The sequence below is a fragment of the Felis catus genome, chromosome A1, assembly GCF_018350175.1.
Source record: "Felis catus isolate Fca126 chromosome A1, F.catus_Fca126_mat1.0, whole genome shotgun sequence".
NCBI lineage: Eukaryota > Metazoa > Chordata > Mammalia > Carnivora > Felidae > Felis > Felis catus.
The window spans coordinates 142,058,780-142,074,000 of record NC_058368.1 but is presented as its reverse complement, the minus strand read 5'-3'; the positions used below and the strand labels follow the sequence as shown (position 1 = coordinate 142,074,000).

At 33.6% G+C, this 15,221-nt stretch overlaps 1 protein-coding gene across 6 annotated transcripts in view; it reads left to right on the top strand.

The window, feature by feature from the left end:
• Positions 1-15,221, top strand: part of AP3B1 (adaptor related protein complex 3 subunit beta 1) — a 262,957-nt gene that overhangs the window by 79,807 nt on the left and 167,929 nt on the right. For all 6 annotated transcript variants that reach the window (XM_023257772.2, XM_011284118.4, XM_045062465.1 and 3 more), the window contains one exon: positions 1,486-1,668. In XM_023257772.2, the coding sequence (XP_023113540.2) occupies positions 1,486-1,668 (183 nt within the window). The remainder of the gene's footprint in view (positions 1-1,485; positions 1,669-15,221) is intronic.

Sequence of the window (15,221 nt, the reverse complement as noted above, 5' to 3'; positions counted from 1 at the left end):
TTCACAAATACTAAGTTATTCTATAGTTTGAGGTCATAAACTTCGTTGTTTTTAAGGGATTTTTAAATAATACTAATTCTAACCATTTAGAAATATGATTATCACAGAATATAATTTTTGAAGAGTGATTTATGCAGAAGATAGCAAAATGTGGAGATGAAAACATGAACTTAACATCCTTTCCATATCAATAGCAAATGGGAAATTATATGTATAATACATTTTTTATTTAGTTCACACAAATAATCAATTCTTTGCTTTTTCGATTGAAGTGCATTCATGCTGGGACCAGCAGGCACCAGTACATGGGCAGGGCTGGAGTCAATAAATGCGGCTTCACGTTTATACTGATTGGTAATTCATAAAATCCCCACAGGACTGGAAACTTGTTTAGCATAATAGCAAGTCTATATTCTGAGCTGTTTTCTTTCAATTGTATTGTTGGTTGCATATTAATAAACTAAATGTCAGCCAAGTAGAGGGACAAACACTAAAAATATGAATATCATTGTATCTAATATTTTTCAAAAAGTACCATTTCAGTAAGTTACATTTCTATTTAATTGCTTATTTTAAGTCATTGGGGAAATTTTAGACACTAAAATGAAGATCCCTAGTGTTTAGAAAGAATATGATATTAATTTATTTTTTCAACAGTATTACATTTTGGCTAACTGCACATATATCAATGGTACATATATAGAAGTATTTGTATATTATGTGTTCTGCTTAGCTTGTATCTTTCTACCAAAGATATCTTAATTTTACCACTTTGTGTGACAATTACAAAACAGCATTTATGGTTCATTAATTGGTCTTTGAGGGAGCTGTCTTTTGTTGGTAATATATTATTTCAATTTATACACATTGTTATATAGGTTATATAAAATTTTAGCCTTTGTATTTTCTTTGTAAATAAATTATATTGGTAAAAATTAACAGGTGGATTAAACTGTTGAAGATTTGAAAGTGTTTTGTACCAGAAACACTTACAAGTTCTTCAAACACTTTAAGATGAATTCATTGTCATTCTCATTTTAAACTGACATGATGTGGTCTTTGTTATTGTCTTGATTTTTCTGAATGTTATGTACTAAATAATAAATCTTTAGATTGGAATTTAGGTTAGCTTAAAAATGAAAAATGTACATGACGAATATGTTGAGTCCATCCATGTGTGCACAATTCATTGATATTTAACGTGACAAAAAGTTGTTGGATTTGTAGTACTGATACTTCTCTAATTGTAATACTTCAGGAAAGTATTAGCTTTTCAGACATGTTACAGCTATAAAAATTCTTTGAGTGAGTGACACTTAAAATTTGTTATTTAAACAATCATTTTGTTAATTAAATAACTGAATTCTTTAACATTCATTGTCATAACACTGATTGTATCTCTGTAATGCCTAAATAGAATCTTTGATGGGGAGGAAGATTCCCTAGACACATTTTTTAATGAGTTACTATTTCTTTCTTTTCTAGCTGGTAGCTGGCAGTGTTGTGATGGCTTTTGAAGAAGTATGCCCGGATAGAATAGATCTGATTCACAAGAATTACCGCAAGCTCTGTAATTTACTAGTTGATGTAGAAGAGTGGGGGCAGGTTGTCATAATCCACATGCTAACTCGATATGCTCGTACACAGTTTGTCAGTCCTTGGAAAGAGGTAAGTGTTGAACAGTCTTCCACTTAATGAAGATTAAGAACATGGATGGGCTTTTAAAAATGTGTATAGGAGTAAGATAATAGAAGTCTGCATATTTATGGAGGACTTTTTTTTCTTATGTTCTTTTGGAAAGCAGAAAATAAATATAAATGCAAGGATAATTTTTCATTATTTTGGTACCGATTGACCTGTCTTCAATGACATAGTGTATAAACTTCTAGTATGATACCTGGCAGGAGGCCCTTGTTAGGAGCAGCAGCGTGATACAGTGTTTTCAGGGATATTGCCAAATCATGGATTTTTTTTGCAGTTTGTTGCTTTCATATCTTTAAGTCTCAACTGCTCAAGTGATTCAATCATACAAGTGGGTAATGTGCTTCTAGCACATGTAAATTTAAGAGAATATCTTGCCTTTAATGGTAAATATTACTGACCTTTTAAACTACGTTTTCCTAGTTTTGTATTTTAAAATGTTTGTTTTCCTTTTTTTCACTTAAGCTGATAGAATTTTAGTGAAATTAATAATTAAATATGCCTTAAAACGACGTTGTTTTCTTTGTGCATATTAACATTAGAGGTATACCTACCTAGACACATACCTTCTTGTTACTTTATTGACGATTGAAAAAATTTTACTGCATAGTTTGCAATAGCGATCTCTGTGTGTATATATTTAATATTTAAGTGTAAGTTTTAAACTTGTTTTAAAAAAGAAATCATTAAATCTTATAAGACTAGCACATTCATTCTCATCTTGTGATATTTCTTTTTTGTCTTTTTCAAAAGCAGGTGGAAGTGGGTGGGAGGGAGGTTGGACAAAATGAGTGAAAGGGAGTGGGAAGTACAGGCTTCCATTTATGGAATGAATAAGTCATGGAGATGAAAGGTACAGCGCAGGGAATATATTCAGTAGTCTCATAATAGTGTTCTATGGTGACAGATGGTAGCTACACTTGTGGTGAGCACAGCAGAATGTGTAGAGTTGTGGAATCTCTATGTTGTACACCTGAAACTAATGGAACATGTGTCAACTACATTTAAATTAAAAAAAGGTATAATACTTTTTTAAAAGTAAAATCTATAATAGATTTTTAAAATCAACTGTGTAAAAAGTAAAAGATCAAAAATCCCCCAATTATGTCATAATGGTTTGTATAGAAACTCAAGCGTGGGGCTTGAGTGCTTACTACATTTCACTTTTGTTATTAGAAATAAAGGAAGTGGAAAACGTATGTAGAATGGAGGAATGTTCATAGTACATACTTTAAGATGTCATGTTAAACTTTCAGATGTTTAACGAAGTTTAGATGTTTAAAATATTCGTCAGTGCTTTTTACAGTAACTAAGTATTATTCATACTAAAAAGTATTTAAAAATTTTTAAAGTGTATCTTTATCCAGAAGACTATCTGTATTACTGACTCCATCTTAATTTTAATATTAAGAAAGTATTTAGGTTATTTAAAATTGAAGTATGTTTTGAGTTATTCATATATAAAAGTCTCATGCCATATAAGACTCTTAAATTGATTGCTTTGTATATAAAATAAATTGTATTAATCATTGAGCAAAGTGAATTTCTGATGGCACTTTTGCTGGATTAAGCAACGACATGCCAGTGCTATAAAAGTCTTGGCCCTTTCATGTAAATGATAACTTTGACGAGAGATTTTTGTTGCTAATGATAGCTTGTTTGATTTCAGCGGGTCCTTTTCCAGAGTGCTCTTTAGATATTTTGTTTTCCTGTTGTAAGGTTATTATAAAGTAATTTTGCCTTATCTAACCACTGTCATTCTTTGATAAGATTTTAAATTTTACTTCCCTGTCACCATCAAATCATTTTCAGTATCTGTATGCAAATGATCCTTTGCTTTGTTATTATGTAGAAATTACAGTTAAAATCTTTCCTTGCCATAGCTTCTAAAAATATGTAACAGACTTTAAAATCTCTATTTTTGTAGTTTGTCTATTTGTGTTTCTGTTCCTTGAATTATATTTCATGTTATTTTACATAAAAGTCATGTTTAAAGCTATTTACAAAGCCAGGAAGTTAAATTTTGTACTGCCATATATATTTACTCTTTTGACAGATAATTTGACAAATTGGGGCTATATGTATTCCTTGTGTTTTCACATGTGGATTCTTTGGACATTAATTATTACAAACATGAGATGAAATCCGGTCATTGTCCTGGGTACATTGAAACTGGGCTCAGTAATTTCTTACCTTTGCCACTTACTTGCATTCTGACCTTGGCATTTTCTCTACATTATGTGGTTAATAGACTTAATTCACTCGTTTTCAGATGTGCACCTCAGGCCTCAGGATGCTGTAACATTCCCACAGGAACAACCCCGGGGTTGTGGTGGGGGGCGGGGGGACAGTGGTGCTCTAGACTCTGCAGCTCTCTGGGTTCTTGCTTCTGTTCCAGACAGAGCAGCCTTCATCTTTGTCCGCCCTTCATATACAGCTTTGAATATGGCTTCCTTTGAGAAAGATTCCTTGGCTTAAAGAAAAAAAAAGACAAGAAGAAAACCTTACTAAAAATAGAAGATTTCTAAGGGTTTAGGTAACTATAAACATAACTTTTTTTTTTAATTGTACAACGAGGTCAGGCACATGGTGAAATAAAAGCGAAGTCGTCCTTCTCATATCATAACCTCTTGGTTGACCCCTTAGAGGCAACTGCTTAATTTCCGTTGTTGTAGTGGTTATAAATTTTACTTTGGATAACATATTTCACTTTATTTGTTAATTTAAAGTGGTATCAGTGGTATCAGTTGATTCCAAAATAATCAAGATAACAGGCTTGTGTCTCTTTGTATACATATGTTTTCTGTTCGGTACTAGCAGGAAAGATTTGAAAGGGTCATTCTTTATTGCAGTATTAGAAGCAAGGGATTGTCCAAGATGTTAGACTTTTAGCACAGATACATTTTATAAAATTAAAGTTCAAATGGTTATCATCATTTAGACCATGTTCATGCTTACTCTTTGAGTTAACCCATCTCAGACTTTCTCTGTGGCTTGTTAGAATTCTGTTTCACTGAGCAACTTTTGAGGGAGCAGTCCAAACACTTGTAGTCTTGGAGAGTTTATGGCTTACACTTTAACTTGCATCCATCTTTTTAGGACTGTACATGGTAATTTTGACTTTAAAATTTGGCAGCCTGAATCATGAAGCTGGAAGAAACTTAGGAGGATTCTGCATTTATATCTGCTTTCATTTTTCAGTTCTCATGTTGTAGAAAGCCTATCATGCAGTAAAGAACTGCTAAGAATGTTACGGGATAGAAGGACAAAGTGGATCAGTATGCTAGCATAGTCATTGCTGACTTGTTAAAATCCTTTTTTATCTTTTTACCTTCAGGTCTTGAATGTGTTTTTTTTTTTCATGCAATTAGCAGAATATAAAGGTGGCCATTCTAGCACCTCATCCCCATTTACATACAGGCAGAAGTCACTTATATAAATGCTATATGAACACCGTATTATGATATATAAAGAGCCATTTGTCTTGAAGTAAAAGATTTTACAAATGAGAAAACGGTCTCACTAAAATTATAGATTAATTTAAAAGTTATTTAAAGGAAAAAACTGCCTTTAAATACTAAATTTATTAAAATCAAGGGGTTTCTCAGATACTAAGATAATATATGAAAAATAATACTGTGATACTTTAAATTTAACAGTTTATTATTTTGCTGTACTTTGTAGTATTTTATTTGAGATAGTATAGTAACGATTATTAGACCCATTTTATAGATGAAGAAACTGAGGCATATAATGTTTAACAACTCATAGAAGATAATATTGCTTATAAAATGTGGAACCAGAAATATAAACAGAGTAATCTGATGCCTAGATCAGATTTATATTCTGATATATATCCTATATATTCTATTTCCTCATGACTTTTAAGTTAAAGTATCTTTTTGCTTACTTTAATAACTTTCTCTGTTTGTTTACTGCATTCTGGTTGAAGCCAGTTTTGAAGTTCCCTGCCCCCCCATCCTTGGTGCTTAGATATTGCAGTTAGCTAACAACTATAATTAAATTTGCTTTTCAGAGAGAAAAATCATGTTTCTTGTTGAATTTTTAAAATATTTGTTTATAAACTTGAAAGGTAGCAAAATTATTTTTTTGAGGGATTGAAAATTAGTAGAAACCTTTTTTGAGATGAGCTGATGTAACATGCTTTTGTCAATAAGTTCTCAGATGAACACATCATATACAAACAAGCTTCTTCGGGGCAGAAGAGATTTTTAATTTAGTTTATTTGCATCATTATAGATCAGTATTTAGGCTGTTTATATGTAAATGTATGATTTGAGGAACAATTAAGTGTTGACAAAGTAGATTGCAGTCATATCAATTGCAGTGCATTTTCCATAATTTTTCTAACTGACATCTTTGATGATAAATAGTGGATGCCAAGTCAAAGCCGATTATACAGTGCACTAGGAATTCATGGGGCTGTCAGGGAGAAGACCGATTGACTTTAAATTTACATATTAATGAGAAGATTTGTTAAGAGGGTGCTTGACTATAGAAAATAACAGCGTATTTATAGGGCACGACATTTTATAAATAAAGCTGATGCAGGAAAATGGAAATTAAACCTTTTAGGTTAATAAATTCAAGAGACTGCTAAAATGCATATTTGCATTTTTATTTTCTCAAATTTACCTTACTCTTTACAGTACATGTAGGTGTTTTTGTTTTTTTTTTATTCTAGGTCAAGTTTGTATAATTTTCAAGGATATAAAATTACTTAAAGATTTTCTTTGTGTCATTCAAGCCTATTATGGGAGAATACTTGAAGCATAAATGTAAACCTCTAATACTAACGTTACTTTTGTAGAAAAAATGAATTTTAGAAAATAAATGTTATAAAACACTAAGTAAATTTTAAGAGTATTAAAAAAGCCCAAAACCCTTTAGTGGTATTAATTATAAACCAAAATAAAGCTCGGGTTCTGGGGCCTGAGAAAGGTTTTTAATTTTATGAATTTAGCTCTTTAACCTTAAACTTTCTCTAGGAGATGACAGTTTTGCTAGAATTATCAAATTTTTTTACTTTCATGATTTAGAACTTCAAACTTTATGTACTCACGGTTACTTTTTGCATATGAATCCAGCTAATATAATTCTAGTGGTATTATGCATGCCATTTTGAAATTTGGAGTGATGAATTTACTTTTATTTCTCTCAGTATATCTGTATTTCAATTATAAAACTTTAGGTGGGTGTAAGAAAGTTCCAGTTTACAATTTTGTTTAAAGTATTTTTGAGATAAATTCCTTAAGTTTTTTAGGGACAGCTGTAAAATCAGAACTAATCCGAACACAAAATTCATATACGTAGTTCTTGATTGGCAATTTTCTGAAAATACAAAAGTACTGTGAGAGTCCACCGTGTCCTGTCTTCCAGGACCTACATGTTAGAGATTATTTTTTATTCAGTTTTAATTTTCTTTACAAGTTAATTTTCTTTGTAAAATAAATTTTGTATTGTGTCTTACTAACGAACTATTTTTGAATCTCTTGTGCGTAATTTTTAAATAACAGTAGGGAGGAGTTATGGTAGGATCCGTGCTGTACAATTCAAATACAAAAGTTTTTTGTGCACTTTTTCAGGCACCTATTGATAAAGAGTTCAATATGCAGTTTATTGGGAAACTGTGGACCACTAGCAGATATTGAAATGGGGTTTCCCTCTCTCCATTAGTTATGAAGTATTTATCTTAAAGATTCCTCATTCTTCTTCTTGTTCATAATTTATTTTTGGTTGGATTTTTTAATCCATGAAGTTTCCTTTTTTTTTTTTAATTTTTTTTTTAATGTTTATTTATTTTTGAGACAGAGAGAGACAGAGCATGAACGGGGAAGGGTCAGAGAGAGAGGGAGACACAGAATCTGAAACAGGCTCCAAGGTCTGAGCTGTCAGCACAGAGCCCAACGCGGGGCTCGAACTCACAGACCGTGAGATCACGACCTGAGCCGAAGTCGGACGCTTAACCGACTGAGCCACCCAGGCGCCCCTGAAGTTTCCTTCTGAAAAATATTTTAGGGCACCTGGGTGGCTCAGTTGGTTAAGCGTGGGACTCTTGATTTTGGCTCAGGTCATAAATCTCAGGGTTGTGAGATCCAGCCCTGCATTGGGCTCCATGCTGGGTGTGGAGCTTGCTTGAGATGCTCTGTCTCCCTCTGCCCCTCCCCCACTTGTACCCACACACGCTCTCACTCAAAAAAAAATAAAAAGTAAAAAAACAAAAAATATACTTTAATCTTTATCCAAGTAGACATGTACATGCTTTAAAAAAGTAAATTACATAATACCACCTGGCTTGTGAGAAACATTTTCCTGTTCCACCCTTCCCCATGCCTGGATTTAGCTACCTCCAATTCTTTTAGACACGTGTGTATTTAACTTTCTCCGTTTCTCAGTAATATGCATATTTTTTAGTAATACGCACATATTGCTGTTTCTTGATTTATGAATGACTTCCTACTATAGAAATGGAAGATTTGGCATTCTTGTCATATATTATCTCATAGTTTCACTCTGTCCCTATTCCATCTTTGCAATATAGTTTTATTAGAATTTTTAAATAATTGTATATTGTTCATTTAATTATGACTTTGCAGATATTATTTCTGTATAGTAACATTCTTATCTCCTTTTTGGTGGAATCAGTATTCTCTTGGGGCTTATGTATTTGAAATGCCATGTTACTTTTATTTTTTAATTTTTACAAATTTTTTAAAGTTTATTTATTTATTTTGAGAGAGCACAGCAGCAGGGGAGGGGCAGAGAGAGAGGGAGAGAGAATCCCCAGTGGGCTGCACACTTGCAGCACAGTGCTGGATGTGGGTCTTGAGCCCACCAACTGTAAGATCATCATCTGAGCCTAAACCAAGAGTCGGAAGCTTAACCAACTGAGCCACCCAGGTGTCCCGTCATGTTACTTTTTTACTTGACATCTTGGTTGGATATAATACTGTTGGGTCACACCTTTTTTTCTTCTTCTTCAGAGAGCTCTCCTTGTAGGCACAGATTTTTTTCCTTTGCAGGTGATTTGGTTTTTTTGTTTGTATCCCAGAAAGCTGTTTTTTTTCCAACTCTATAAAGATTAGTGAAGTTGCCTCTTGATGCAGATCATTCTATCTGATCTACATATTTACTTCTTCATTTATTTTGTAGAATTTTTTGAATTCTTTTCTTTGATGTTCCAAGTTTTTTTTTTCTTGCTGTTTGTCTTTTATATGCTTCATAAATACCAGTTATGCTATTTTACAGTCTTTGTGTACTCTCTGTCACCTTTAAAAAAGTTGCTTCAGTGTTTGTCTTTTTATTTGCATTTGTATTTCTCAAGTCTTTTTTTTTTTTTTTTTTTTTTTTTTTTTTTTTTTTTTTTTGGTAAGAGCATGAGTGATGGAGAGGCAGAGAGAGAGGGAGACAGAGAATTTGAAGTAGGCTCAGCACAAAGCCCAGTCTGAGGCTCAAACCTGTGAACAGTGAGATCATGACCTGAGCTGAAGTCAGACATTTAACTGACTGAGCCACCCAGACACCCCTCAAGTCTTTTTGTCAGTAATTTGATTTTCAGTGATCTTATCTGTCTTTAACAGTTTTTGTTTACTTTGATAATGATACTGCTTTGGGTTTTATTTTATTGTATTTATTTTGAGAGAGAGAGAGAGAGAGAGAGAGAGAGAGAGAGAGAGAGAGAGAGAGCGCACTCCTACAAGAGAGGGTCACAGAGAGAATCCTAAGCAGGCTCTGTGCCAGCACAGAGGCCAATTTGGGCTTGATCTCATGAACCGGCAGATCACGCCCTGAGCCGAAATCAAGAGTCAGACACTTAACTGACTGAGCCACCCAGGCACCCGCTTTGGATTTTACTTATTCAAGTTTCAGTCTTACATTTCCTTTATTATATAGTTTTATCGTCTCATCTTTGAACTTCCATTTTCTTGAGTTCATGTTCAAGAACTTGAGAACCTCTTGGAGAATTTACTTTCTATACATAGGGAATATTTTTTTCCAGAATGATTTGTCTTTTGTATTTTTAATGTGTGCTGTGAATATGTAGCATAGTTATTGTGCTCTTTTCATATTGAAAATACTTGGGAAGCTCTGGTACAGACATTCATTCTGACACAGTGTGACTTCTTAGTTTTGTACCCACACCTAAAGATAGTTTGTTTCTTCCTCTCAGTTTTCAATTTGAGGTGTATTTTATGTCATACTCTTTTTTGATTTAGTGGTAGCCTTAGGGCATTTGGGGAAAGGAGTAATTTTGGGGGTAGTAAATTTAGCATCAGCAGAGATTGAAGTTGTTTTTTTAGAATGCCTGAGCAGTTTTTCTGGAATTTTCTTCAATGTTCTTTAGGAATATTCGTACCACCTAATATATTCCTATGGAAAGATATTTTTGATCTTTAAATTAATTTCTGTTATTCATTGCTTCATCCAAGAACTTTGTTGCTCGATAAAGTAGCTGCTAGCCACATGTGACTGTTTAACTAAAATTGAATATCAATGTTTCAGATGCATTAGCCACATTTTAAGTGCTCAGTAGTCGCACATAGCTAGTGCCTACTTATTAGATGGTGCTGATATAAAACGTTTCCTTTACCATAAAAGTTTCTTTTGGGCAGTGTTGCTCCAGAGTCTTCACTTCTCTCAGGGAGAGCCAGCTTTGTTGTTTACTCTGCCATGTGCTTCTCTTCAGCACCTATTTTCACCACTAACCCCCCTCACCACCCTACCCGCCCATTAGATTGAAAAGATAAGAATACCTCTTCTTTGTTTTCTTCTAAATTTGGGGAGGAGAAGGTTATTAATGAACATTCTCAGGAAGCAAGGAATATGTGTTTCTAAAATCTACTGTTTAAAAAAAGCTTTGTTTAAAAAAAAAAGTTTGTGCCAATAGATTATGACACTTGTTCCATTACAGTTGACTGTTTTTTGCTAGTTTTAATATTTTTATTTTCCTCACATTTTTTATATTGGGAAAAGAGATTACATTCTCTGTCTTTATTTTACCATCCTTCCTAGAAGTCTCAAAGTGTTCATAGTTTTAAGTATTTTATGACTTTTAACATGTACCAACTGAATTTTAGGAGGAGAGACTTAGAGTTTAAGGAGTTAAGAAAGGTTATTCATTCTTTTGCCCTTCTCTGATATCTGCTAAGTTTCCTCTTTTCTCTGAGCTTTTTTTTTTATATTCTCCCATAGATACTTGTATTGTTGTAATGTCTCTTGACTGTATCATCCATTCATTTCCTCATATTTTTCTCTATGTTAGTTTTATTATTCTAGCATAAAGGAGTGGATATAATTAATAGTGAATCACCTGACAAGTCACTTATTTACATTTAATTTTGTGATTTTGCTGCTTAATAGTTTCTGTATTCACCTGAGAAAAGATGAGTTTCTGTAAACTAATAATGTAATTTGAAACATCCAGTTTTCTTCTACTCTGTGATTCATTTAGTTGTGTCTATGTATAGACTTTAGATTTCTGAGACATATCTTAAAATCACTGAAGTCTTCCTGAAAGTAGCAAACCTTCAGTAGATTCCACAGTTCTAAAATAGTCACATCAGACAGATTCTGCCAATGTATTGTTGTCTAGGTGGTGTAGAGAATGCAGCACTGTTAATTGTCTCAAACAGCCACCCCCCATTGAAAGATCTTCCCTGCAAACATTTTCTACAGAGATTGAGCACCTGCATAGTTTTGAAGAAGCCATGTTGCTCTTGAGCCTAATGTAGTCTAGTTAATGTTAATAATTACATTCCTCTCGTAGGTGATGGGTTTAGGAATGGGCATATAATGCAGTTCTGGCTAATGGGATGTAATGGGAGGCATGAGAAAACTGAGATGTGGAGGGGGTATATGAAAAAGGTGTACTTTCACATAAAAAGCATCAAGACATTTGACTTGCAGTTGAGATATAGTACCTCATGAACTTAAGAGTTTCAGCTTCTACTAATAGAATGCCTTGATTGGGTTAACTCTCTAGAAATGTTTTGCAAAAACCAGCTATCTAAAGTCTCTGTAAGACAGCCACAAGTAGGAAAAAACTAGAGAGGATTCTATATACGAAAGGCTGAAATTTCAAGGTGTGAGATTTTTGAGTTTGCAGGTTTTTGTCTGAGGTCACTCCTGTAACTCACATGGTAATGGAAAGAGCCACAGCCTTGCTTATCCAGCTGTCAGAGAACAGACTTCAAGACTGGCAGAATACCTAACATTTTGGAGGAAGTTCCAGAAGGGTGTGGGAACCACAGAAGGATGAACCCCCTGGAAATGCATGTGAACAGCATCCAAATCCTTGGCTGAACAATAAAGTGGAGACGTATGAGAAAGACTGTAGTGGATGTAGTAAAAAAGCAGCTCCTGGAAGATAAAAAAGCTAAGTGGACATTCCCCTTGCTGGCCACATTAAGAGAGACAGAGTTTGGAGTTTGAGATCAGTAGCACACTAGTTATAACAAATATCAGTATACTTCAGAAGAATTCAGTACATTGTAAGGAAGACTTTTATAGTGTGTGGTTGATCGTGTCCAGAATGTACGTTTAAAAAATCAGTGCACATGAGAAACAAATGAATAACTGCTGCTCAAGAGAAAAAACAGTCAAGTAGAAAGTCACCTCAGGATAGTCAAGAAAAGGCAATTAGAGGTAAATAAAAGCAGTTATATCTATGGCCAAAATACTAAAAGCAACATCGGCGTGTTGAATGAATACATGAGGAATCTTAACAGAAGACTTCATAAGAAAGAACCAAATGGAGGGGCGTCTGGGTGGCTCATTCAGGTAAGCGTCTGGCTCTTGGTTTCAGCTCCTATCATGATCTCAGGGTTTTTGAGTTTGAGCTCCGCATTGGACTTTGCCCTGAGATTCTCTCTCTCCCCCTCTGTCTGCCCCTCACTTGCTCGCTTTCTCTTTCTCTGAAAATAAATAAACAAACATTTTTTTTAAGTTAAAAAAAGAAAGAACCAAATGGAAAATATAGGGCTGAAAAATACAATGATTAAATGAAAAGTATAGTAGATGGGCTTAACATCTGAAAGGAGGCAGTAAAAGAGTCAAGAATCCTGAAGGTAAATCAGTAGAAATTTTTCAGTCTGAAAAACAGAAAAAGCAAGTGGAGAGTCTGAGAGCCTTGTGGAATAATATCAAACAGAATGAAGTGCTTCTAACTGAAGTTCCAGAATGAGAGTAAAGAATGTGAATGAAACAGAATAAATACCTGAAGAAATAAAGACGGAAATTTTCAAATTTAGTTGAAGGGGGAAAATCCAAGCACACTGATCCAGGAAACTTATCAAATTCTCCAACAAAACAAGTAAAAAGTCACACTTCTATACATCATAGTCAAACTTCTGAAACCGAAAGGGAAAAAGAAAACAATGAAAGAGACAGAGATAAACTGCATTATATATAGAAGAACAATGATATGGCTAACTGCTGATCAGAAACAGTGGAATCTAAAAAGCAATGGAATATCATCTTTCAATTATTGACAGGAAAAACTGTCACCAAAGAATTCCTTATTGAACAAATCTAATCTTCAAAAATAAAGATGGAAGGGATACATTTTCAGATGAACAAAATTGAAAAATTCATACATGGGAAATACATAAGAAATACTACAAGAAATTGTTTAGGTTCAAGAGAACTGGTAACAGATGGTAATTCATAACTATAGAAGAGAATAAAGAATGAAAGAAATGGTATATATGTGGGTAAATATCATAAATTATTCCTTTTCTTTTTTTTCTTTATTTAACATACAATTTTTGTAACACATAAACACACAAATTATCTATCTCTTTGTCTCTGGCAGTCATAGATTGTACTTACGCTTGAACTCTAAACTTTTGTGTACACCCAGGAAGCTGTAACCTTTGCCTACAGTGCCACAAAGTCTTTGTGTAGACGTATGTTTTTATTTCTGTAAGAGTGGAATTGCTGCATTGTGTAATAAATATATTATTTTCCCCCTTCTTATCTCCACTTTCCACTCACTAAGCAGTCACTTCTAACTGTTAGCTCTGTATTTGACCGGTTATCCATATATTATTTTTAGAACAACTTGCTTACATAACTTTTAGCAGTGACTCAAAGGATATCACTTAATTTAGGTATATCAATATTTTGGAGTTAATGAAAAATAAGTGGTCCCTTTAAAATTTTCTATTTAAAGAGTTTTTATAACCTAGATTTTTTGCTTTTTAAAGTTTTTAAATTGTTGTTTTCTGGACCCCTATCTACCTTACTTTATCTACGTATAGTTTTTTTTTTTTTTCTGTTTACATTTTAGAGTTCCCCATAAGACTAAAAAAAAACAGGAACTTTACTGATTTATTGCCTCCTCCATGAAATGTCCACAAATACTTCATAACCTCTGCTCTAACCCTGTTCTTCTTTTTCATTGTCGTAAAGGAGAATTACATTTTTCAGTTTCAGTTTAGTAGACATCTACCTTCTCTAGTGTATTTTCTCTATTTCAGGGGTTAAGGCAAAGAAAGAATGAATACATGAGGAATCATGATTAGTTCTACTTAGGTTGATTTTAATTTTATTTCATAATTTATGATTGAATGAGAACCACTCTAAAATGTATTCTGCTTAACAAAAAAGCAATTCATATTTATTCCCCATCATTAGATAGGGATTAGTTAGTTTTCAGATGATTAGGACCATTCTTTCTCATGTCTTGGAACCCTACTTAAGTTCCCCATTTGTCACAAGTATATTTTATTTCAGAAAAATTTGACAAAATGCCGTATATAGATCTAGATTCCTTAGTAACGAAGTTTGGAAACTGCTGCATTCAGAAAGCTTGTTTCTTATGTATTGGAGCTGATCATTTAGTCATAAGAAATGAAAAGTGCTGTGGGCAATTGAACATTGTGAATTTTCATAGTGGCTCAACAGAAAGTTACTGGGCACAGGTGTTTCTGTAATTGTGATGTATGGGGGCAGATTCAGTGTTCAATGGTCCTCAAACCCACACTTCCACCTGAGTGGCATAGTGGTCACTGGGCTGTGATATAAAACATGTAAAGTGAAGAGCATAGCATTTACCACACGAAAGGAAAAAAGTCTCAAACCACTATGCATATCCTGGTTTGTTTTATATAGACCTAATTTTGGGGGAGGGAGATGACTTCTTTTTTTCCTTTGAGAAAAATAATAAATTTAAACTTTTATTAAACGTGACCCTTTTTCCCTAGTGAATGCATTTCTTTGGTAAGGCATGCTATCCATACTGAATAGCTAATTTAACTAAGCCAGTACAATATTGCTAATCACCTACCCACTCTGGTCTTGCTAGGCACATCTAACCCAATATCCTAGAGATATACTACCAGTATATTGCTATCGTATCTCTGAACTGAGTGTTTGTGTTCCCCCCCCAATTCATATGTTGAAGTCATAACCCCTAATGTGATGGTATTTGGAGGTGAGGACTTGGGAAGTAATTAGCTTTATTTTTTTTAAAGATTTTATTAAAATATATATATATA